The 23,750-nt window shown below is 45.1% G+C and overlaps 2 protein-coding genes across 9 annotated transcripts in view; one reads left to right on the plus strand and one right to left on the minus strand.

Moving 5' to 3' along the window:
• Positions 1–941: 941 nt before the first annotated feature.
• Positions 942–5,681, minus strand: LOC135543400 (growth hormone secretagogue receptor type 1-like). 2 transcript variants are annotated; one of them, XM_064970615.1, is made up of 3 exons: positions 4,770–5,681; positions 4,021–4,239; positions 942–3,969 (listed from the first exon to the last, which is right to left on the minus strand). In XM_064970615.1, the coding sequence occupies exons 1-3, from the start codon at positions 5,617–5,619 to the stop codon at positions 3,926–3,928; spliced, it is 1,113 nt and encodes a 370-aa protein (XP_064826687.1). In that variant the 5' UTR covers positions 5,620–5,681; the 3' UTR covers positions 942–3,925. The 2 variants fall into 2 exon arrangements, with proteins under 2 accessions (XP_064826687.1, XP_064826686.1); XM_064970614.1 differs by having other exon boundaries at positions 942–4,239.
• A 1,131-nt stretch (positions 5,682–6,812) lies between these two features.
• LOC135543401 (phospholipase D1-like) overlaps positions 6,813–23,750 on the plus strand; it is a 31,924-nt gene continuing 14,986 nt past the window's right edge. For 2 of the 7 annotated variants that reach the window (XR_010456214.1, XM_064970622.1), the window contains exons 1-11: positions 13,143–13,302; positions 17,606–17,836; positions 17,937–18,106; positions 18,192–18,334; positions 20,548–20,656; positions 20,779–20,844; positions 21,515–21,573; positions 21,699–21,791; positions 21,877–22,029; positions 22,161–22,310; positions 22,803–22,886. Coding sequence is in view for 6 of the 7 variants with exons in the window: in XM_064970622.1 (XP_064826694.1) it covers positions 17,638–17,836; positions 17,937–18,106; positions 18,192–18,334; positions 20,548–20,656; positions 20,779–20,844; positions 21,515–21,573; positions 21,699–21,791; positions 21,877–22,029; positions 22,161–22,310; positions 22,803–22,886 (1,226 nt within the window). In the remaining variant the exon portion in view is untranslated. Of the gene's footprint in view, positions 6,943–13,142; positions 13,303–16,106; positions 16,175–17,605; positions 17,837–17,936; positions 18,107–18,191; positions 18,335–20,547; positions 20,657–20,778; positions 20,845–21,514; positions 21,574–21,698; positions 21,792–21,876; positions 22,030–22,160; positions 22,311–22,802; positions 22,887–23,750 lie in introns of those variants that run through there. The other 5 variants (XM_064970621.1, XM_064970618.1, XM_064970620.1 and 2 more) reach the window with 5 other exon arrangements.

The following is a 23,750-nucleotide window of genomic DNA, read 5'->3' on the forward strand; positions in this document are numbered from 1 at the left end:
TCTCTCTCACGTTCTCTCTCCCTCTCTCGCTCCCCTCCGTCTCCCAGTGTGTGTTTGTTTGAGTGTGTGTGCACGCGCCTGTGTCCAGCAATAGCTTGTGATTTACTCCCCAGCGGCCTCGATAGCATCTCACTGGATAACAGGAGGGAATAAATCACAGAGAAATACAATTCTCCCTCCTGTCTCTGAGACACACACACTGCATCTCACAAGTGATGCAGAGTAACTCATTGACTTTCTATATCTATAATTTCTGAATCAATCTTTTCCCAAGTGCTCTCTTACTTCTAAGATCCTCTCTCTCTGACTCATCCTTACCTCATTCATTAATTTCTCCACTCCTCATATTCTATGTACCACCATCAGTCTCTCACTTTCCTTCTTCCTCTTTCCATCCCTCGTTTCTCTCTGACTTCTTTATTTCCCTCTCTCCTTCTGTCCTCACTCTTGTCTTATAGGACTTTTTTATCAGGCAACTCAGAAAGCCTCAGATGTGACAGAAGGATCCTTTGAACATAGCTTGAAGATGGTTATCACTTGTTACCACTACTACAATGTCAAAATTGTCTGTTGTAAAAATTCATGAAAACACAAATGTACTTTTCAGTCTTAAATTAAGGTTAGGGTTAGGCATAAGGTTAGCATGTGGTAAAGGTTACAGTTACATTTAGAATTCGATTTCAAGAAGAGAAATTGTAGAAATAGGTGGGGTGTAGCCATAATTATGACTTTGTGGCTGTGGGAACTAGTGACAACCCTTGAGGATGGGTGGCTTTGAGGCTGCCTGACTTCAAGGGACTGAGACAAGAAGAAAGCAGAGGAGGTGAGAGAAGATGGGGGAGAGCTGAGATCTGTGTGTTTGTAGGCTACCTGTGTGTGCACTTCTCAGCCATGACGGAATTAAACTGCTTATGTCTGAAATAAAAAAAATGACACGTAAACAATGTTGAATAATTTTTATCTCCCGGAATGAGTTCAGACCAAGTTGGCAACCTGATGATATGGATCAATATTAAAATACATACAGTGTTTTCTTCTTATAGTTTGTACAGGCATAGTACAGATTATTATAGCGGTACAAACATGGATACATAGTTAAGCGTTACATTAATTTGGGCTGAAGTGCCATGTCTGTAGTTACAATTCCACGTTTTAAGTATTTTTCCAGGCAATGTTTGTATTTCATATTTGCGGATTGTTTCTGTAGTCCTTACTTGTCGTCTTTATATCCATATCCAGCCTGGTCTCATAGACTAGACGTAACATTATAAATAAAAATCTGGGACACTCAAATTATTATGATATGTTGTTTTTTATGGTTACTCAAGACAAAAATATAATACATTTCATTCAGAAAATATTCAGTTCCCTTGACTTCTCCCCCCCCAAAAAAATGCTTTACAGCCTTATTCTAAAATGGATTTATTAAATGTTTTTTTATTACATTTCTGCAGCATTGAAGGTCCCCACAAACATTGGCCTCAATCATTCTTAAATGGAATAAGTTTGGAACCATTAAGACTCTTAATAGAAGGGCCTTGGTCAGGGAGGTGACCAAGAGCCCGATGGTCACTCTGACTGAGCTCCAGAGTTCCTCTGTCGAGATGGGAGAAACTTCCAGAAGGAACACCATCTATGCGGCACTCCACCAATCAGGCCTTTGTGGTAGAGTGACCAGGCGGAAGTCACTCCTCAGTAAAAGGCACATGACAGCCCGCTTGGAGTTTGCCAAAAGGCACCTAAAGGACAAGATTCTCTGGTCTGATGAAACCAAGATTGAACTCTTTGGCCTGAATGCCAAGCATCACGTCTGGAGGAAACCTGGCACCATCCCTACGGTGAAGCATGGTGGTGGCAGCATGCTGTGGGAATGTTTTTCAGCGGCAGGGACTGGGAGACTAGTCAGGATCGAGGGAAAGATGAACGGAGCAAAGTATAGAGAGATCCTTGATGAAAACCTGCTCCAGAGCACTCAGGACCTCAAACTGGGGTGACGGTTCACCTTCCAACAGGATAACAACCCTAAGTACACAGCCAAGACAACGCAGGAGTGGCTTCAGGACAAGTCTCTGAATGTCCTTGAGTGGCCCAGCCAGAGCCCGGACTTGAACCAGATCGAATATCCCTGGAGAAACCTGAAAATAGCTGTGTAGCGACGCTCCCCATCCAACCTGCAGAACAAAATTGGTGAAACTCCCCAAATACAGGTGTGCCAAGCTTGTAGCGTCATACCCAAGAAGACTTCAATCACTGACAAAGGTGCTTCAACAAAGTACTGAGTAAAGGGTCTGAAAACTTATGGAAATGCAATATTTAAGTTTTTCATTTGTAATAAATTATCAAAAATGTCTAAAAACCTGCTTTTGATTTGTCATTATGGGGGTATTGTGTGTAGATTGATGATGGGGGAAAAAAATATTTCATACATTTTAGAATAAGGTGGTAATGTAACAAAATGTGGAAAAGGTCAAGGGGTCTGAATACTTTCCAAATGCACTGTAGGTGGATGGGTAGGTGTATAATGCAGATGTCTAGTAACCCAAAGGTTGCGAGTTCAAATCTCATGATGGACAACTTTAGCATATTAGCAACTTTTCAACTACTTAGTACTTTTTAGGTACTATGCAACTACTTAGCATTTTAGCTAACCCTTCTCCTAAGCCTAACCTTTACCTTTCCTCTAACCTTACCCCTTTTAGCTAACCCTTCCCCTAAACTTAACCCTTTAACCTAACTCCTAAATGTAACCCTGACCTTAACCCCTTGCCCTGCTAATGTTAGCCCCCTAGCTACAATTTGTTATGTATTATACGTTTTGCAAATTCGTAACATATTGCACATTTAGCAAATTGTAACATATAATACGAATTCTAGTTCATAACATATCATATGAAATGTATGATGGACATCCACAAATTAATACATACCATATGAAACGTAACATATTATACTAAATGGAGTGTCTCGGATTTATGTACAGAATAATACGAAATGCTCTGAGACCAGGTTGCCAAATCCGAATTCCGGAAGTCCAAGGCAGTGGCTGCTTTGTAAGTACTTATAGGATAAGCCAAGACCAATACCAATCAGATTGAACTGTTACTAAGCTGCTATTTACAGAGTAAGGCTGGCGGTATAATTAGCCTACTGTACATGCTATCATAGCAAAACACTGTTACCTATATCTACACACACAGACACACACATCAACACACACAGTCACTCACCATAAACACACACACCCCAACACACGCCGTCACTCACCATAAACACACCACCCCAACACACCCAGTCACTCAACATAAGCAAACACACACACAGCACTTCAGTCCCTCTGTTTCAGGGTACAGAGAAGTGCATCACGGTCTACAGTGCTTTTCTTTGTCATCCAGAATACAGTTCACATATTAATTAAGGCAAGTGTTATAACTCTTTCGGTTTGTGTGTGTGCTCGTGTGTGTTGCATGTGTGATTTGTAGAAAATACATAGGTGTCCATTTCAAAAGCGGTTTAATAGTTTTTGATGCTAATGGTGTGCTTCTTTTTGGGTGACAGAAACGCCTTGTTTTATGAATATTTTATAAAACATCTTCTCAAACGCCTTTGCCGGGCGGGTTGTGACATCAAAGCAACAGTCTCGTTCAGAGTCCTTGAGGCTAATATAATTAATATGTTCAACGCAAGGCCAGGGCGGACTGATCAAATTTCAATCAATAATCAACGTTCATGGACGTTATGCGTAAGCCGGTGCTCTCTTGGATTAAAGACTTGATGGTCCATAATGGTGCCTGTTTGAGTTTGATCAACCAGGGAAAGCAGTGGTCACTGATGAAAAACACACAAGAAGACGTTGATCACAACAACTACATATCAAAATCAGAGAAGTATATATCTAGCGCCCATTCACCCTCCAAATTGGCTACAGTCACAGGCTAACAGTGGACTCTGTCCAGGCAGGTGAACTCTCTCCTTTGACAGTGCTTGCTGTTCTCCCTCTGGGTGGTTGAGTCTCCTGTAGACCAAACAGTTGGGCAGCAGCTGACCGGTACTTCCTAGACATGGTGTTATAGAGGACAGGGTTGATGGCAGCCGAGAGATAGAAGAGGACAGTGGAAACAAGGGAGCAGTACTGGGTGAAGAGAGACCAGAGAGGAGAGGAGCCCTCGGAGGAATGGGACATAAGGTAACGATGCAAGTGGAAAGGCAGCCAGCATAGGACGAAGGCAAAGACCACTACAGCTGGAGAGAGAGAGAGAGAGAGAGAGAGAGAGAGAGAGAGGAAACAGATAATAAATGTTTGCAAAATTGGATTTCTCCTTTTATGCTAATAATAATAGAGAGGGGGGAGTGGGAAGGGGGAATTGACGGAGGAGGGGAGGCACATGCAATTAATTCCAACCATAAAACGTTAAATGCAAACATCAGTAATATTATTTTTTTCAGAGAGAGAAATAGGAGAGAGGGGTATGATGGGGAAACTATAGTTATGCCTAACTAAAGCTTTACACGACTGGCTGTTATCATGGTTATTAGGTTACTTTGCTGAGTGTTGAAACGTATACACAGCCTGTTTCTACAGTATCTGCATTATCCTTGTCTTATTACAATGTTTGATTGATTTAATGCGTATCAAAAGCAATATATATATATCTTTTTTTTTTTTAAATGTCTCCAATTCTGTGCCTTTTAAAAACATTATAAACATCCATATCTCAATTATGCAGTGGTTCAAATAGTTTTGAATATGAGCAACATGTATTGCACCCTACCTAACATCTTGACGGTCTGTCTGTTGCTCTTGTCCCTGTGTGCTACGTTAGCTCCAATATTGTTCTCTCTCCGTCTCTTCCACAACCTTCGTCCAATCAAACTGTACACCACAGTCAAACAAAACACCGGCAGGAAGAAAAACACAGAGCTAACCAACGCCATGGCGGCTAGAAGCCCAGACTCAACCGCGTACTGGGTGGGTTTACACTCGCTAGTGTCTATCTCTGTCTGTCCTTCCGCCCCACCAGCAGTCACAGAGTTTCCCGCCGCTGGGCGAGTCTCGTGCTCCACTCCCACCAGAACGAAGACAGGTCCCGCGCTCAACAGCGACACGAGCCAGAGAAAGAGGATGAGCGCACGGACGCGTCGCTTGGTGACCAGGCGTTTGGCGCGAAGTGGGAAGCAGATGGCCAGGTACCGCTCCACGGACAGAGCGGTTATATTCAAAATCGTTGAATAAGTGCAGCACTCACTAACGAACTGAAACAGTTTACAGAATGTATCTCCAAATATCCATGGCCTGTACTTCCATAACCGATACACATCAGGGGGCATACAGAGGAAAATCAACAAGTCTGAGACAGCCATGCTACATAAGTAGAGGTTAGTGGTTGTTCTCATGTCTCTGTACTTAGACACGACCAGTATAGTCATTACATTCCCGGCCACTCCCGCTAGGAACAGGAGAGTACAGGTTATGGTGATTCCCATTAGAACGGGGATGGGGAATAGGTTTTCGGGGGGCACGGGACCCCGGTAGCTCCCGTTAAAGTAGTAGTTCCAGTAGTTATCCTCCCAGCTGCAGTTAACGGGAGAGAGACAGTCAGTTCGGTTGGGCCAGGAGCGCATGCTGCCAGTGGGTCATTCACGCGGCTGGAGGTTCTCCTTGGGGCGGCTGGCGCGCTCCTCTTGTCTCCGCATGTCCTCTATTCCTCTGAGTGCGTGTGTGTGCGTGCGCGCCGCGTGATGCGTAAAGGATCGTATGGTTTTACCAACAGCAGTTAAGCTCCGAGTCTTCCTCTATTTTAGAACAGTCTTGCACTGGAGCAATACAACACACCTTCCCATCTTGTCTTCCATTTACAAAATTATTTGACTTGTAAGAAATAAAGTATAGCCTTTGAATGTTATTAAATATATCACAAGCTAAAATACATGTCTGAATAAATAAAATAATACTAGCATCCTTTGAGCGCATTGTACAAAAGTATTAAACAAATATGAATAGGATCTGATATTCCCTTTCCTCTGGTATTGATAGGCATATATATTGGTCTAAATCACAAAGATATACTTTTGATGAACGAGCAAAGACGACCTTCTAAAACAACATCCTCCAAAAGTGTCCCTCTCTTGCTCTGTCCCCTTCATGCGCTCTTATGCGTCAGATGAAAACACGGTAACCTAGACTGAAGGTGAGTCACAGTCAGGGTTTGGTGATGTGACACTGGAAAGTTTCTCCAACCACTCACCCAAGAGAAATGGGTAAACAACAAAAACATCCAAACAACATCAACATCCTCTATGAGTCTGTGACATTGAATATTATGGTTTCAGAAACGCAGTCCAAATGTCTCTCTCTCCTCTCTCCTCTCTCTGGAGCCTCCTCATAAGATCAATCGATCATGTCCTCCTCTGTGATTTGATGAGAAATCTCTAAAGAGAAAAAAACAACGTTTTTAAATATGGCACATTCACACATTACACACATGCTCTAGTTTTTCGCATAATTGAATGGAGCAGAAACAACTGTCACAATAGAAAAACTCAAGAGAGGGAGGGGGTCTTACTGGCAGCCAGAGCTTAGACCTAGCACGCCACCTAATGGTTAAAACAAACCCTGCATGTGTGTGTGTTCATGTGGGTGTTTGTGTGCGTGTGTGTGTGGCCAACAGTATGGCCATATTATGATCTGTGATGGAAGTTCTTGGGGAGATTATTACTCTACCCTTTGCTCTGTGCTGTTTACCTACACCAGGACATTTATGACCGCACACACACACACACACACACACACACACACACACACACACACACATACGCAGAAAGGGAGAGAACGAGTAAGTCGACATATAGAGCAGTAGAGAGAGAGAGAAGCCACCTCAGATGACAGAAGTCCAGAGGTCTGATCACAGCAACAGTCAGTGACCTATCAACTTTTCACTGCAACAGGTACTCAGTCTGTGTGCGTGTATGTGTGTTTGTGTGTGTGTGGATGTGTGTGTCTCACCTCTTTCTATCCCTTTTCTACTTCTCTAGTAGCTACATTAACCAACAAAGACTAGCAATGATTGTGTTATGTGGTTTTACTGCTTTACTACTTTAGCTGTATGCATTAATTGCATGTTGCTCTGGATAAGAGCATCTGCAAAATTATTCAAATGTGAAAATGTAAAATGTAAGTCTTCCTCAAGCATCATTCTCACAGGGTGTGGTGTAGTGTCCAGGTCAAAGTCTCAGTCATAAACACACACACACACACACACACACACACACACACACACACACACACACACACACACACACACACACACACACACACACACACACACACACACACACACACACACACACACACACACACACACACACACACACACACACACACACGCATCCTTGTGGGGACCAAACAATCCTATTTTCCCTAACCCGAACTCTTAACCCTAAACCTTTATGCCTAATTTTAACCCTAACCCTAATTGAAACCCTAAACCTAACCCCTAAGCCTAAAATAGCCTTTTTCCAAAACCTGCAAAATAGCACAATTGTCCTTGTTTTGCTTTCGTTGTGACTTCTGGTCCCAACAAGGACACTAAAACTGTCACGTTCTGACCTTAGTTCTTTTGTTATGTCTTTGTTTTAGTATGGTCAGGGTGTGAGTTGGGTGGGTTGTCTATGTTTGTTTTTCTATGTTGTGTTTTGAGTTTGGCCTGGTATGGTTCTCAATCAGAGGCAGGTGTCGTTAGTTGTCTCTGATTGAGAATCATAATTAGGTAGCCTTTTCCCACCTGTGTTTTCATGGGTGTTTATTTTCTGTTCTGTGTTTGTATTTCACTGTTCAGGACTTTTCGTTTCATTCTCGTGTTTTGTTGTTTTTGTTTGAGTATTCGTTTTCATTAAAAGAGAATATGAATATTTACCACGCTGCACCTTGGTCCTCCTCTCTATCTCCCAACGACAAGCGTTACAAAAACACACACACACACACACACACACACACACACACACACACACACACACACACACACACACACACACACACACACACACACACACACACACAAAACATATGCACACACATGGATACACATAACACACACACACATACAGTCTGTGTATATAGTGAGGAGACCAATGTGCAGATTCAACCACAAAATGGAGGGAGATATTCACTTGTAGGGTGGATAGGATAGGTGTGTGTCTGTGTGTGTGTGCACAGTGGCGGTAAATGGAGGGGGGGGGGCACTAGCCACCCCGGAAATATCATTGGCCACCCTTGGTAACCCCAATTCTCATTGGGTCAGATCCCAAGTGGACAGTCATACCCTCTGGCCGAGATGATAACTGGGAGCCAGGGTCCGGTGGCAGTCCGCCTGTCGTTGATACCTGGAGGTGGTCTTGAGAAGAGCAGACCGGGCTCTCTTTCAGGTACGGCGACAGCGGCGGGCGAACATCTGGGCCGAGGTAATGCTGACCTCTTCTTCTTGCTCAGGGAAGAGCGGGGGGATAATAACCCATCGAACACTCGAAAAGCGAGAGACCAGTGGCTGAGCAGGGAAGGGTGTTGCGGGCGTATTCCACCCACACAAGTTGCTGGCTCCAGGTAGTGGGGTTTGCAGAGACAAGGTAACAACGAGTTGTCTCCAGGTACTGATTAGCTTGCTCCGACTGGCCATTAGACTGGTTGAGAAACCCGGAGGACAGGTTGGCCGACAACCCAGTGAGTGTGCAGAATGCCTTCTAGAACCAGGATGAGAACTGAGGACCACGGTCGGAGACCATGTCCACCGGAAGTCCATGGCTCCAGAAGACGCGTTGCACCATGAGCTGGGTATCTTTGGCTGAGGGTAGCTTGGGGAGGGTAATGAAATGGGAAGCTTTGGACAACCTGTCCACTACCGTAAGGATAGGGGTGAGCCATCAGATGGAGGGAGTCCAGGGACGAAGTCCAGGGATATATGTGACCAGGGACGGTGTGGGATAGGAAGTGGTTGAAGAAGGCCAGCTGGAGCATACTGAGGAGTCTTATTCTGAGCACATATTATTATTCCCCCCCCCCCCCCATCCGCTAGAAACGAGGTAGGAAGGATGGTCTCGGAGCCCGAGGGTGTAGCAGGGGCTATAGCGGCGTGGAAGCGCATCCAGCTTAACATTCTTGGACCCCGGGCGGTAGGAGATGGTAAACTTGAACCGAGAGTAAAGCGGGGCCCATCGAGCTTGGCTGGAGTTGAGACAATTGGTGGTGCAGAGATATTCCAGGTTCTTGTGATCCGTCCACACAATGAATGGATGTTCCCGCCCCCTCAAACCAGTGCCTCCACTCATCCAACGCCGTCTTCACTGCAATAGTTCTCGATAGTTCATAATTCCTCTCTGTGGCGTTAAGATGATGGGAAAAGAAGGCGCAGGGATGCAGCTTTAGGTCCAGGGCAGAACGCTGGGACAGGACAGCTCCCACTCCGACCACCAAAGCGTTGAACTCCACCATGAACTGGGGGGATGGAGCCGGATGGATTAAGAGTCAGATAGGTACAGGACTGCAGCCAGTCTCTGAATCAGGAAAGGTAGAATAGGCCAAATCCGGAAGAACAAGACAACAGGGACTAGAGAGAACAGGAGTACGGGAAAAAACACGCTGACGAGACAAGGCGAACTGGCAAAAGACAAACAGAAAAAACAGGAATAAATGCACAGGGGATAATGGGGAAAATGAGCGACACCTGGAAGGAGGTGGATACAAGCAGTTCCTTCAGTAAGTGTTCATACCCCTTAACTTATTCCACATTTTGTTGTGTTACAGCCTGAATTCAAAATGGATTAAATATTTTTATTTTCTCACCCTGTTACACCCTGTTCTGTTTCACCTGTCTTTGTGCTTGTCTCCATCCCCCTCCAGGTGTCTCCAATCTTCCCCAGTGTATTTATACCCATGTTCTCTCTTTGTCTGTTGCCAGTTCGTTTTGTTTCATGAAACCTACCAGCATTTTCCCCCTTGCTCCTGTCTGTTCTAGTTCCTGTTTTCTAGTTTTTCACTGATTTGACCATTCTGCCTGCCCTGACCTTGAGCCTGCCTGCCGTTCTGTATTTTGCCACACCACACTGGATTATTGTCCTTGCCTGCACTGACACTGAGACTGCCTGCCGTTCTGGACCCTCGAGCTGCAGCCCTCCTCCTTCCCCTCGGACCGCTCTAAGATAGTGCACCTCATCACGCTGATGTCTGGGAGGGCTCTCGCCTGGGCTACGACAGTATGGGAACAACAGTCGGCAGTATGCTTTAGTCTGGAGGAGTTCGTGATGGAGGTAAAGAAAGTTTTCGATGGGAGAGGCTGCCCGGAAGTTACTCCAGCTGTGGCAAGACTCCAGCAGTGTGGCAGACTACGCAGTGGATTTCCACACGTTGGCTGCTGAGAGTGCCTAGAACCCGGAAGCGCTGTTCGACATGTCCCTGCATGAGGACGTAAAGGACGAGCTTGCAGCCCGGGAACTACTGACGGATCTTAACTCGCTCATCGCCTTGTCCATTTGAATCGATGGGCGTCTACGGGAACGTAGAAAGTAGAGGAGATTCGGTTTCACTCGCCCTCCAAGGATTCCACCTCGCCTCCGAGGCATCCCGGAAGTCCCAGACGTCTCCGTTGCCGAGAGAACCCGAGGCTACCCGAGTTCCCCCAAGAGTCTCTGAAGACTCTCAATTCACCTCTTCCCGAGCAAATGCAACTAGGCAGAGCTAGGCTGACTCCAGCTGAACGGCTATACAGGTTCCTGTGTTATTGGGATTCTCCTGGCTCCAGTGACACAATTCCCTCATTGACTGCTCTGCTGGTGCCGTCATGGGCTGGAGCTCGTTCTGCTACGCCTATTGCCTGAAGTCAGCACAGCCTGCCTCAGGACATCTTCCTGGGGGCTCGGATGTTTCCCTGGACCTCTTTGACATTCCCGCGTAGTACCAGGAGGAGGTGTTCAGTAAGGCCCGGACCACTTCGCTTCCGCTGCACTGACCATTTGACTGCGGGATTGACCTTCTCCCAGGCACCACTCCGCCCCAGCGACGACTGTACTCTCTGTCGGGTCCGTAGACCTACATTGAGGACTCCCTAGCTGCAGGGTTCATCCATCCTTCTGCCTCCCCGCCGGCGCAGAGTTCTTCTTTGTGGAGAAGATGGACAATACTCTGCACCCGTGCAGAAACTACTCGGGTCTCAACGACATCACAGTGAAGAATCGCTACCTGCTACCCCTCATCTCCTCGGCCATCGAGCTGCTCCAGGGGGCCTCCGTGTTCTCCAAGCTGGACCTACGGAAAGCCTACCACCTGGTGCGGATACGGGAAGGGGATGAGTGGAAGACTGCCTTCAACACGAGTATCTGGTCATGCCATTTGGCTTTACCAACACCCTGCTGTGTTCCAGGCTCTGGTTAATAATGTTCTCCGCGACATGTTGAACTGGTTCATCTTCGTCTACCTCGATGACATCCTCGTCTTCTCCCACTCCACCAAAAAACCATGTGCTCCATGTCCGACAGGTTCTCCAACACCTCCTGGAGAACCAGGTTTTTGTAAAAGCAGATAATTGCGAGCCTGCCACCCGGGCTCACGGCGGACCCTGGCCTTTGTGCGACAACAATTTTGGTGGCCTACCATGGTTCCAGACTTCTCCATGTTCATCGCCGCATGCACGATCTGTGCACAGAACAAGACTCCTCTGCAAGCTCTCCTTCAACCACTGCCTGTCCATCACCGTACCTGGTCTCGCATATATCCCTGGACTTTGTCACGGGTCTCCCCCTGTCTGAAGGCAACACCGCCATCCTGACCGTAGTGGATCGCTTTTCCAAAGCCTCCCGCAAACTCTCCACCCGGATTAGATTATAGGCCCTTTCCCCATCTCCAAGGTCATTAGCCCATCTGTTGTTCGTCTTCTGTTGCACATCACCCTCTGTATACATCCCACTTTTCATGTTTCCAGAATTAAACACATCTCCCATAGCCCTTTGTCTCATGTTTTAGGTGTCTCTAATCTACCCCATTATCCCTAGTGTATTTATACCTGTGTTCTCTGTTTGTCTGTTGCCAGTTCGTTTTGTTTAGCGAAACCTACCAGCGTTTCCCCCTTGCTCCTGTCTGTTCTAGTTCTTTCCAGTTTTGACCATTCTGCCTGACCCTGAGACTGCCTGCCGTTCTGGACCTTTTGCACCCTATCTGGATTACTTACCTCTGCCTGCCCTTGACCTGTCGTTTTGCCTGCCCCTGTGCTAGTAGTAAACTTTTGTTACTTTGATACTGTCTGCATCTGGGTCTTACCTGAAAAGTGATACACCCATCTACACATAATACCCCATAATGACAAAGTGAAAACATGTTTTTAGAAATTGTAGCAAATTTATTGAAAATTAAATACAGAAATATCTAATTTCCATAAGTATACACACCCCTGAGTCAAGACTTTGTAGAAGCACCTTTGGCGGCGATTACAGTTTTGAGTCATCTTGGGTATGTCTTTATTAGCTTTGCACATCTGAATATGGTAATTTTTTCCCATTCTTCCTATAAGATTTTCTCAAGCCTTGCGGTCGGATGCCAAGCAGTTGCCATATCAAAACAAGTGGTGATGCAGCCAGTCAAGATGTTCTCAATGGTGCAGCTGTATAGATCTTTGAAGATCTGAGGGCCCATGTCAAATCTTTTCAACCTCCTGAGGGGGAAGAGGTGTTGTTGTGCCCTCACTACGACTGTGTTAGTATGTGTGGACCATGATAATTCTTTAGTGATGTGGACACCAAGGAATTTGAAGCTCTCTACCTGGTCCACTACAGCCCAATCGATGTGGATGGGGGTGTGCTCGGCCCTCCATTTCCTGTAGTCCACGACCAGCTCCTTTGTCTTGCTGACGTTGAGGGAGAGGTTGTTGTCCTGGTAGCACAATGTCAGGTCTCTGACATCCTTCCTGTAGGCTGTCAGTCTTATAATTTTTTGATCTCTCCTCTAATCCCTCCCCTTACCCAAAGCCCTCCAACTCAGCTCAGATTCCTGCAGATTCCCCCAATGAGAGAACCCAGGGGGAGGGTATGACTGTTTCAACGCAGCTGATTGGTTTAGAGTTTGGTAGCCCCTCCTCTCTTGAGGAATTTTCTTCGAGGAGTTGTTTCCACAGTACATTCGTTCACATACACTCTGTTATACAAGAGGAACGGTACACTGAGTGTGTATAGGGTGTGTAGAGTGTGTGTATGTTTGTAGTGTGTGCACGTGTGTGTTTAGTCTACTCAGTAGTCTAGAAGAGGGACAAATCAAAATGAGGACAGGAGCAGGTCAGTGAAGTTTTTCTTTCTCTCTCTCTGTCACCCTGTTCTATATTTGTTCCGATGGAGAAGTAGTGTGTGTGTGTGTGTACCTTATCTCTCTCTCTCTCTCTACCACCATGTTGTGAAAGCTTGTTGCTGCTTTTGAAATGTCTGACTGACTGTCCCTCGCTAGCTGAACAGTTCTGTTCTCTCTTCTCTCCTTTTCTTCCCTCTCCATTTCCTTCAACTCACTCCCTCGTTCATATCCCCTTCTCCTCACCCTACTGCTCTCTCTCTCCCTCTCCTTCTCTCCTTTCCTCCCTCTTATTTTCTCCTCACCAGTACATGTGCCGTCTTTATTGGTAACGTTGTTACTTGCCACATTTGTAGAACAGATTCAACGTTTCAAAGACTACACCAAGTCTCTTTGTTGTTGTAGGTGATATAAGACATTACACAGTTCTGCTGGGCTCCTCTCCTAACAAAACAATCATAGCTGAGTTTCATGACCTCTGTCTCCCTCTCTCTGCTCTACACATCCTGTTCCTGAATACATATTAACTATGGTGGGGCAGTTAGAAGCCTCTGGCTGGATGACGAGGTCTAGTCTGACTGTACTGACTAGCTCTCTGTCTTGTCATTCTGTCTAGTTTGATCAGTCATATTTGATCAGTCATTATGTTTGATCAGTCATCATGTTTGATCAGTCCGTATGTTTGATCAGTCATTATGTTTGATCAGTCAGTATGTTTGATCAGTCATTATGTTTGATCAGTCATTATATGTTTGATCAGTCATTATATGTTTGATCAGTCATTATGTTTGATCAGTCATTCATCCAAATAGGATAACTGTAACAGTCATTGTCAACATTTGTGAAACGATGCACACTCATTCCCACACACACGAGCACGTGCAAACACACACACACACACACACACACACACACACACACACACACACACACTTGTTATTCTAACCTTGTGGGAACCAAATTTATTTTTGCATTCAAAATCCTATTTTCCCTCACCCCTAGCCCCTAATCCCTAACTCTAACCCTATCCCTAATTCTAACCCTAATTCTAACCCTAAACCTAACCCTAAACCTAATCCCTAACTCTAACCCTGTCCCTAATTCTAACCCTAATTCTAATCCTAAACCTAACCCTAACCCCTAATCCCTTACTCTAACCCTATCCCTAATTCTAAACCTAACCCTAAACCCCTAATCCCTTACTCTAACCCTATCCCTAATTCTAACCCTAACCCCTAATCCCTAACTCTGACCCTATCCCTAATTCTAAACCTAACCCTAAACCCCTAATCCCTAACTCTAACCCTATCCCTAATTCTAACCCTAACCCCTAATCCCTAACTCTGACCCTATCCCTAATTCTAAACCTAACCCTAACCCCTAATCCCTTACTCTAACCCTATCCCTAATTCTAACCCTAACCCCTAATCCCTAACTCTGACCCTATCCCTAATTCTAAACCTAACCCTAACCCCTAATCCCTAACCCTAACCCCTAATCCCTAACCCTAACCCCTAATCCCTTACTCTAACCCTATCCCTAATTCTAAACCTAACCCTAACCCCTAATCCCTTACTCTAACCCTATCCCTAATTCTAAACCTAACCCTAACCCCTAATCCCTAACTCTAACCCTATCCCTAATTCTAAACCTAACCCTAACCCCTAATCCCTAACCCTAACCCCTAATCCCTAACTCTAACCCTATCCCTAATTCTAACCCCTAAGATTAACATGGTCATTGTCCTCATGGGGATGTGGGAAATGTCCCCATGTGGGAGAATTTTCCTTGTTTCACTATCCTTGTGGCAACTTTTGGTCCCCACACACACGCACCCACACACACAGGTGGTTTCAGCTCAGAGGGATCAAGCCAACATGTAAACTCAAACCACCTGCTGGAAAGTAGAATACTGTGTGTGTGTGTGTGTGTGTGTGTGTGTGTGTGTGTGTGTGTGTGTGTGTGTGTGTGTGTGTGTGTGTGTGTGTGTGTGTGTGTGTGTGTGTGTGTGTGTGTGTGTGTGATTGTGTTAGAAAGATGTGTACAATGAAGCCTTGTATTACAGCCAGCAGGACTCAGCTCTGGTGATAATAATTACCCATCTCTCTCTCTCTCTCTCTCTCTCTCTCTCTCTCTCTCTCTCTCTCTCTCTCTCTCTCTCTCTCTCTCTCTCTCTCTCTCTCTCTCTTTCTCTCTCTCTCTGTGTCTCTCTCTCTGTGTGTCTCTCGATCTGTCTCTCTCTCTCTCTCTCTTTCTCTCTCTCCCTCTCTTTCTTTCTCCAGTGTTTAAATTATTAGATAATAAACAGCTTTAGTGTAGGCAGAGACAGAGGTGTCACAGGCCACTCTCTCACTCTGTTGCTCTCTCTCTGTCATCTGTGCTAGGCGGAGGTTGGCACCACATTGATTGTAAATGCCATGTTGTGTCCACAAATCTCTTCTCACTTATCTTTCTGGTATGTGCGTGCGTGTGTGTGTGTGTGTGTGTGTGTGTGTGTTTGTGCGTGTGTAGATAACAATTTATCAAAAATGAATAGAAAAATAAGGAAGGATAATGTTTGGCGACAGAGTAGCTGGTATTTATAGTTTGCTCCTATTTGCCAAAAACCATCATCATGACAACCCTGGACAGGAAACAGGAAGTAGATAAAAGCAACACTCCATCTGTCATCCCTCTCTCTTCCTACTCTCTCTCTCTCTCTCTCTCTCTCACTCACTCACTCTCCCCCTCTTCTTCAACCCCCTCTCTCTCTCTATCACCCGCCCCCCCCCTCTTTCTCTGATCCCATTCATTCCAGTACTGACTGAAGATGAACAATTCCATTCCACTGGGACATGACAGAGGCCTCGGGCGAGACGTAAAGCGGTGTGTGTGTGTGTTTGTGTCTGTGTGTGTGTGTGTCACAGAGAGTGAGCGACAGAAAGAGAGAGAGAGAATTCAAACCCCCACACACACACACACACACTGTGCCGTGCTACGGCTGACTTCTAGGTCATCGCTATAGTGGGCAGAAACCCAAGACACTAGGGTGGGCGATGCCCCACTGACATAAATCACACACACAGCTTCACACACAGTGTCAGCTATCATTCTGAGCATGCGTAATACGCAAAAAAAAAAGTATTTGTATTGTAGATATGCAGTGATGTAATAACGTTATATGATGGACTGTTTTGTCTTTTGTTTTATGTGTAATGTAAGTGCCTTAACTTGTTTGTACCCTAGGAAGAGTAGCTGCTGCCTTGGCAGGAAGTAGCGGGGATCCCTCATAAATACAAATACAAATAGGACACCAAATACAACACACTAGTCTAGAAGATTATCTGAAGGTCTTCTGAGGCCAGACAGAACTCACTGACACACACAGACGTCATCATGACAGCGTAACACACACAAAACAAGACTCAACATGCTACCACACACAAAGAGCCAACAGAGTTTTACAGTCAAATGTGTGTGTGTGAGTGTGTGCGCACGCCGGCCTTGACTTTCCTTAGAGAACTTTCTAGGCTTCTGACCAGAAATGACATCACATCCCTCTTGTTGCCATGGAGCCCCGCCTGTCTGTCTGTCTGGCTTGGCGTTGCACTAAAGACACACACACTTGGTTTCTGTCTTTAATGTGGTGTGTTTGGAAATGCCCAGTGCCTGTTAAGATGACTATTTCTCTGGCAGTGATACGTAGTCTACTCTGTGTGCTGAGAGTCTTACTGTAGAGTACAAGCAGAGCTTTAATGACTGGCATTATAGTCTCCAGTAAGACATTAATTATAGTACTGGTCCAGTCCTACCCATTATACACACACACTGTTCTATACTCTACTATTTTGGAAGACAGCTTCCATTGACTTCCTGTAGCTCTCTGCAGGGCCAGCGTCAGCCAATGAGGTAGCAGCATCTCTATCCAATGGCCCTCTACTGTTAGTGGACAACCATTGGTTCTATTCTGGGATGTGTGTGTGTGTGGGAGTCTTGAATTTGAGGGGAAGGATGTCAGGTATGTTTGTTTCTCGCTCAAATTTAAGTTCACACACAGGCAAGCACGTACATACACACACCCACCCACACACTCACCCACACACCCACCCACACACTCACCCACACACCCACCCACCCACACACCCACACACACTGCTGCAGGGATGATCTGCACTGCAGTAGAAAGTGATAATACATGCAGCGCAACATACAGCTGTCTCTTACTCTTGGACAGAAACAACTGCTCTACAAAGCAGACAACGTTATGACTATTCAACAGTTCAAGTTCTCCTCTCTTCTCCTCCTCTCCTCATCCAGGTGTGCCCTGTTCTGAGGGCTGAGAGCTAGGCATGCTGGATAAAGACCCCCCCACCACCAGCAGCCTTCAACTGACGACCTCTGACCCCTCTGACATTGCTGTGGAACCCTGTGACATCACAGACGGCCTCGGCATCAGCAGGAAGATGTCGGACGTAGTTGAGAGTTTGGACACCAGAGAGTTGGACATGGGAGATGGAGAGGAGACTGACAATGACCCTACCACCATAGGTGTGTGTATGTGTGTGTGTGTGTGTGTATGTGTGAGAGCTCTTGATATGAATGATATGATGAGAGATGTATCCAATTGGCTTTTTCTCTACCTCTCCAGGGGACAGTCGTATAGGGTTCAGTGCTGTGTATCACACCGTGGGTTTTAAGGAGTCTGAAGCCAGGGTCTATCTCCCTACTGTCCCCATCACTGCTAAGATACTGGAGGTGGAGAGGTTCAACACAGCCCAGGACAGGTTCAACATCACAGCACAGAGGAGTGTCAACAAGGTACCCACACACACATGCACGCTCACACACACGCACACACACACACACACACGCACACATTCACACTTGATCTCTGTCTGTGTAGAGTCAGCCTGCAGTGTTTAAGATTGAACTGAGACATGGAGAGTTCAGCTGGGTGGTCAAGAGAAAGGAGAAACACTTCATGGACCTCCACAGAGAACTGGTCCGATACAAGATGTTCATGAGGGTGCCGCTACCCTCCCGCAGGTACACTCACACACACATATACAGTGGCTTGTGAAAGTATTCACCCCTCTTGGCATTTTTCCTATTTTGTTGCCTTACAACCTGGAAGTAAAATAGATTTTTTTGGGGGGGGGGTTGTATCATTTGATTTACACAACATGCCTATCACTTTGAAGATGCCAAATATTTTTCTTGTGAGACAAACAAGAAATAAGACAAAAAAACAGAAAACTTGAGCGTGCGTAACTATTCACCTCCCCCGAAGTCAATACTTTGTAGAGCCACCTTTTTCAGCAATTACTGCTGCAAGTCTCTTGGCATATGTCTCTATAAGCTTGGCATATCTAGCCACTGGGATTTTTGCCCATTCTTCAAGGCAAAACTGCTCCAGCTCCTTCAAGTTGGATGGGTTCCGCTGGTGTACAGCAATCTTTAAGTCGTACCACAGATTCTCAAATGGATTGAGGTCTGGACTTTGACTAGGCCATTCCAAGACATTTAAATGTTTCCTCTTAAACGACTCGAGTGTTGCTTTAGCAGTATACTTAGGGTCATTGTCCTGCTGGAAGGTGAACCTATGTCCCAGTCTCAAATCTCTGGAAGACTGAAAGGTTTCCCTCAAGAATTTCCCTGTATTTAGCCCCATCCATCATCCCTTCAATTCTGACCAGTTTCCCAGTCCCTGCCGATGAAAAACATCCCCACAGCATGATGCTGCCACCACCATGTTTCACTGTGGGGATGTGTTCTCGGGGTGATAAGAGGTGTTGGGTTTGCGTCAGACATAGCATTTTCCTTAAAAGCCAAAAAGCTCAAGTTTAGTCTCATCACCCTTCTTCCATATGTTTGGGGAGTCTCCCACATGCCTTGTGGTAAAAACCAAGCGTGTTTGCTTATTTTTCTCTTTAAGCAATGGCTTTTTTCTGGTCACTCTTCCGTAAAGCCCAGCTCTGTGGAGTGTATGGCTTAAAGTGGTCCTATGGACAGATACTCCAATCTCCGCTGTGGAGCTTTGCAGCTCCTGCAGGGTTATCTTTGGTCTCTTTGTTGCCTCTCTGATTTATGCCCTCCTTGCCTGGAGTTTTGGTGGGTGGCCATCTCTTGTCAGGTTTGTTATGGTGCCATATTCTTTAGATTTTTATAATAATGGATGTAATGGTGCTCTGTGGGATGTTCAAAGTTTCGGATATTTTTTTATAACTCAACACCGATCTGTATTTCTCCACAACTTTCTCCCTGACCTGTTTGGAGAGCTCCTTGTTTGGAGAGCTCCTTGGTCTTCACAGTACTGCTTGCTTGGTGTTACCCCTTGCTTAGTGGTGTTGAAGACTCTGGGGCCTTTCAGAACAGGTGTATATATACTGGGATCATGTGACACTTAGATTGCACACAGGTGGACTTTATTTAACTAATTATGTGACATCTGAAGGCACCTGATCTTATTTAGGGGTTTCATAGCGAAGGGTGTGAATACATTTTTGTGCCTTTTTATACTTTTTTTGAAACAAGTCATTTTTTAAATTTCACTTCACCGATTTTGATTATTTTGTGTGTGTTCATTACATGAAATCCAAATAGAAATGTGTACAGGAAAAACACCAAGGGGATGAATACTTTTGCAAGGCACCGTACGTATACACGCACACACAAATCAAATTGTAAAGTGATCAAATACTAAATGAGATACTACAAATTTTGATCATAGAAATATTTTTTCACGGTACAGTTGATATGTACATTTTATTTCTCCCCAATACCAGTGAGTGACCCTACCTTCTACTGCTTTACCAGTCTTTACCACTCCTTACCTCTCTCCTCTTTCTCTCTCTCTCTCTGTCTCTCTCTCTCTCTCCTCTTTCTCTCCTCTTTCTCTCTCTCTCCGCTTTCTCTCTCTCCCTCCTCTTTCTCTCTCTCTCCTCTTTCTCTCTGTCTCTCTCTCTCTCTCTCTCTCTCTCCTCTTTCTCTCTCTCTCCTCTCTCTCTCTCTCTCTGTCTCTCTCTCTCTCTCTCTTTCTCTCTCTCTCCTCTTTCTCTCTCTCTCTCTCTCTCTCTCTCTCTCTCTCGCTCCTCTTTCTCTCTCTCCTCTCTCTCTCTCCTCTTTCTCTCTCTCTCTCTCTCTCTCTCTCTCTCTCTCTCTCTCCTCTTTCTCTCTCTCTCTCTCTTTCTCTCTCTCTCTCTCTCTCTCTCTCTCTCTCTCTCTCTCTCTCTCTCTCTCTCTCTCTCTCTCTCACACAGCCACACAACGAGGAGGAGGACAATGAAGAAGAGTGAAGCCAGACATATGCCGGAGCTACCCCGTGGCGGAGATGAGTTGGCACAAGACGAACAGGTCTACAGCAGAAGGGTAGGTGTGTTTGAGTGTGCTTGTCGTATTAACTTTATAGAAGAATACAGTATATACTTCATATAAACACTGTACAGTACATCTACTGTAGTAATACTGCATTTATTATGTTCCCTGTACAGAAACAGCTGGAAGATTATCTGAACAAGCTGCTAAGGATGGCCATGTACAGGAAATACTACCACACTGTGAGTACTACTCACTCAATACTAGAATGGACATGAACCTTCTTATGATGGTCAGGGAGTTGGTCAACCATGGTTTTCCAGTGTTGTGATAAGATATTGTGTAAAATACAGAATTTGAAGAATTTATCTGGACTGGATGTGTGTTAACCAGCCAGACCCTTTTAGAGGATAGATTTCAATCCACAGCCACACACTGTCTGAAATCAGTTGATGATAGGACTTCTGATATTGTATCATATAATGGCACTTTCAGCTTTCCAAAAATTCTGAGACATGTACGGTCTGTTTACATATATTTAGAGGCTATTTATACAGAAAATGTGTATAAAACCTGTCAAACTGTATTTAAAATGATATGACAATATTCTAGGTTGACAATAATTCCATTACACAATTTCTGATACACCACATGCCTTACTTTTATTTTCCTGCATAAGTGAAACCAGGATTAGGCCTCTACTGCCATTCATTGCAATTAGACTGGTTTTGAATTTCTCCCTGAACAAGATGGCTGCCATTTTGGCCCCATTACGGAACTTTGAGGGTTGAGGGTTGATGACATATCCCCTCTACTACTAAACTAGACTAGACTATAGGCGACCGGAGCTGGAACAACTACTACTTCTCTCTTTATCTAATACCCATTAATACGGTTCCTCTCTCTCCTCAGATGGAGTTTATAGACGTCAGCCAGATGTCCTTCATCCATGACCTGGGACCTAAAGGACTGTGAGGAACAACAGATTCATGAACAGATCCTGTCTTTATGACTGCGCCATCATGCCCATTGTTATTGGAATAGCTGAAAATAGATTTGTTTTATTTTGTGTATTCATCATTTAAACATGTTTCAGGGAGGGGATGATACACAAGCGTTCCGGAGGTCATCGTATCCCAGGCTTGAACTGCTGTGGTCACAGTGAAGTCTGCTACCGCTGGTCTAAACGGTTAGTTCACACACGCACAAACACAATGCACGCACACACATGCATGCACACACACTGATGTATCTCTCCCTGTGTGTGTGTGTAGCTGGTTGGTGATGAAGGATTCGTTCCTCTTCTACATGAAGCCAGACTCAGGAGCCATTTCCTTTGTTCTCCTGTTGGACAAAGAGTTCAGCGTCAAAATGGACTCCAAAGACACAGAGACCAAATACGGAGTACGCATCGACAGCCTCTCCAGGTGTGGTGTGTGTACAGACATGCTAGGAGGTGGGGCCAGGAGATTAAGGAGTTAACTGTGTGTGTGTATGTGTGTGTGTGTGTGTTTGTGTGTGTGTCTGTGTGTGTGTATGTGTGTGTGTGTCTATGTAGGTGCCTTGTACTGAAGTTGAACAGCTACAGACATGCTCGGTGGTGGGGCCAGGCGATAGAAGACTTTGTCCGTAAACACGGGAGGGCGTTTCTACGAGACCATCGATTTGGTTCCTTCGCCCAGGAGGAGCAGAACATCCCTGCCAAATGGTAACTATGGAAACTGGGAAAATACAATCTAACTTTAGTCTATGTTAAGTTTAGTAGTTAGATATAAGTTTAGTCAATGTTAAGTTCAGTAGTTAGATGTAAGTTTAGTCCATGTTAAGTTTAGTAGTTAGATGTAAGTTTAGTCCATGTTAAGTTTAGTAGTTAGATGTAAGTTTAGTCCATGTTAAGTGTGTGTGTCTGTGAGCTTCTCTCTATGCCCGTCTGTCTGTGGAGAATGTGCTTCTGTAGCCAACATCACGTGGGTTTGTTTGACTGGAACTGTCAACTGGCATCTGCATCTAAAATACTCCGTTATGATCAATGAGGAACTAGGAGGTGTCAACCACTGAGTGTGTGTGTGTGCGTGTGTGTGTGTGCGTGTGTGTGTGCTTGCGTGCGTGCGTACATGCGTGTGTGTGCGTGTGTGTGTGAGCGTGTGTGTGTGCGTGCGTGCGTGCGTGCGTGCATGCGTGTGTGTGTGCGTGCGTGTAGGTATGTGAATGGGAAGACCTACATGGAGGATGTAGCTGATGCTCTGGAAGAAGCTAAAGAGGAGATCTTCATCACTGACTGGTGGTACGTGCATGCCTGTGTGTTTACGTGTATGTGTGTTTGAGTGTATGTGTACATGCCTATGTGTTTACGTGTATGTGTGTGTGTGTGTGTGTATGTGTACATGCCTGTGTGTTTACGTGTATGTGTGTGTATGTGTACATGCCTATGTGTTTACGTGTATGTGTGTTTGAGTGTATGTGTACATGCCTATGTGTTTACGTGTATGTGTGTGTGTGTATGTGTACATGCCTGTGTGTTTACGTGTATGTGTGTTTGAGTGTATGTGTACATGCCTATGTGTTTACGTGTATGTGTGTGTGTGTGTGTGTATGTGTACATGCCTGTGTGTTTACGTGTATGTGTGTTTGAGTGTATGTGTACATGCCTATGTGTTTACGTGTATGTGTGTGTGTGTGTGTGTGTATGTGTACATGCCTGTGTGTTTACGTGTATGTGTGTGTATGTGTACATGCCTATGTGTTTACGTGTATGTGTGTGTGTGTACGTGAACATGCCTATGTGTTTACGTGTATGTGTGTTTGTGTGTATGTGTACATGCCTATGTGTTTACGTGTATGTGTGTTTGTGTGTATGTGTACATGCCTATGTGTTTACGTGTATGTGTGTGTGTGTATGTGTACATGCCTATGTGTTTACGTGTATGTGTGTTTGTGTGTATGTGTACATGCCTGTGTGTTTACGTGTATGTGTGTATGTGTACATGCCTATGTGTTTACGTTTACGTGTATGTGTGTATGTGTACATGCCTATGTGTTTACGTGTATGTGTGTGTGTGTGTATGTGTACATGCCTGTGTGTTTACGTGTATGTGTGTTTGTGTGTATGTGTACATGCCTGTGTGTTTATGTGTGTGTGTGTGTATGT

The sequence above is a fragment of the Oncorhynchus masou genome, chromosome 7, assembly GCF_036934945.1.
Source record: "Oncorhynchus masou masou isolate Uvic2021 chromosome 7, UVic_Omas_1.1, whole genome shotgun sequence".
Lineage (NCBI taxonomy): Eukaryota > Metazoa > Chordata > Actinopteri > Salmoniformes > Salmonidae > Oncorhynchus > Oncorhynchus masou.

Excerpts from the sequence above, each read along its gene's own strand:
- LOC135543400 (XM_064970614.1), bottom strand. The coding sequence starts at position 5,619 with ATGCGCTCCTGGCCCAACCGAACTGACTGTCTCTCTCCCGTTAACTGC. Across the intron at positions 4,240-4,769 it reads ACAGACCGTCAAGATGTTAG|CTGTAGTGGTCTTTGCCTTC; the intron begins GTAGGGTGCAAT and ends CTCTCTCTCCAG.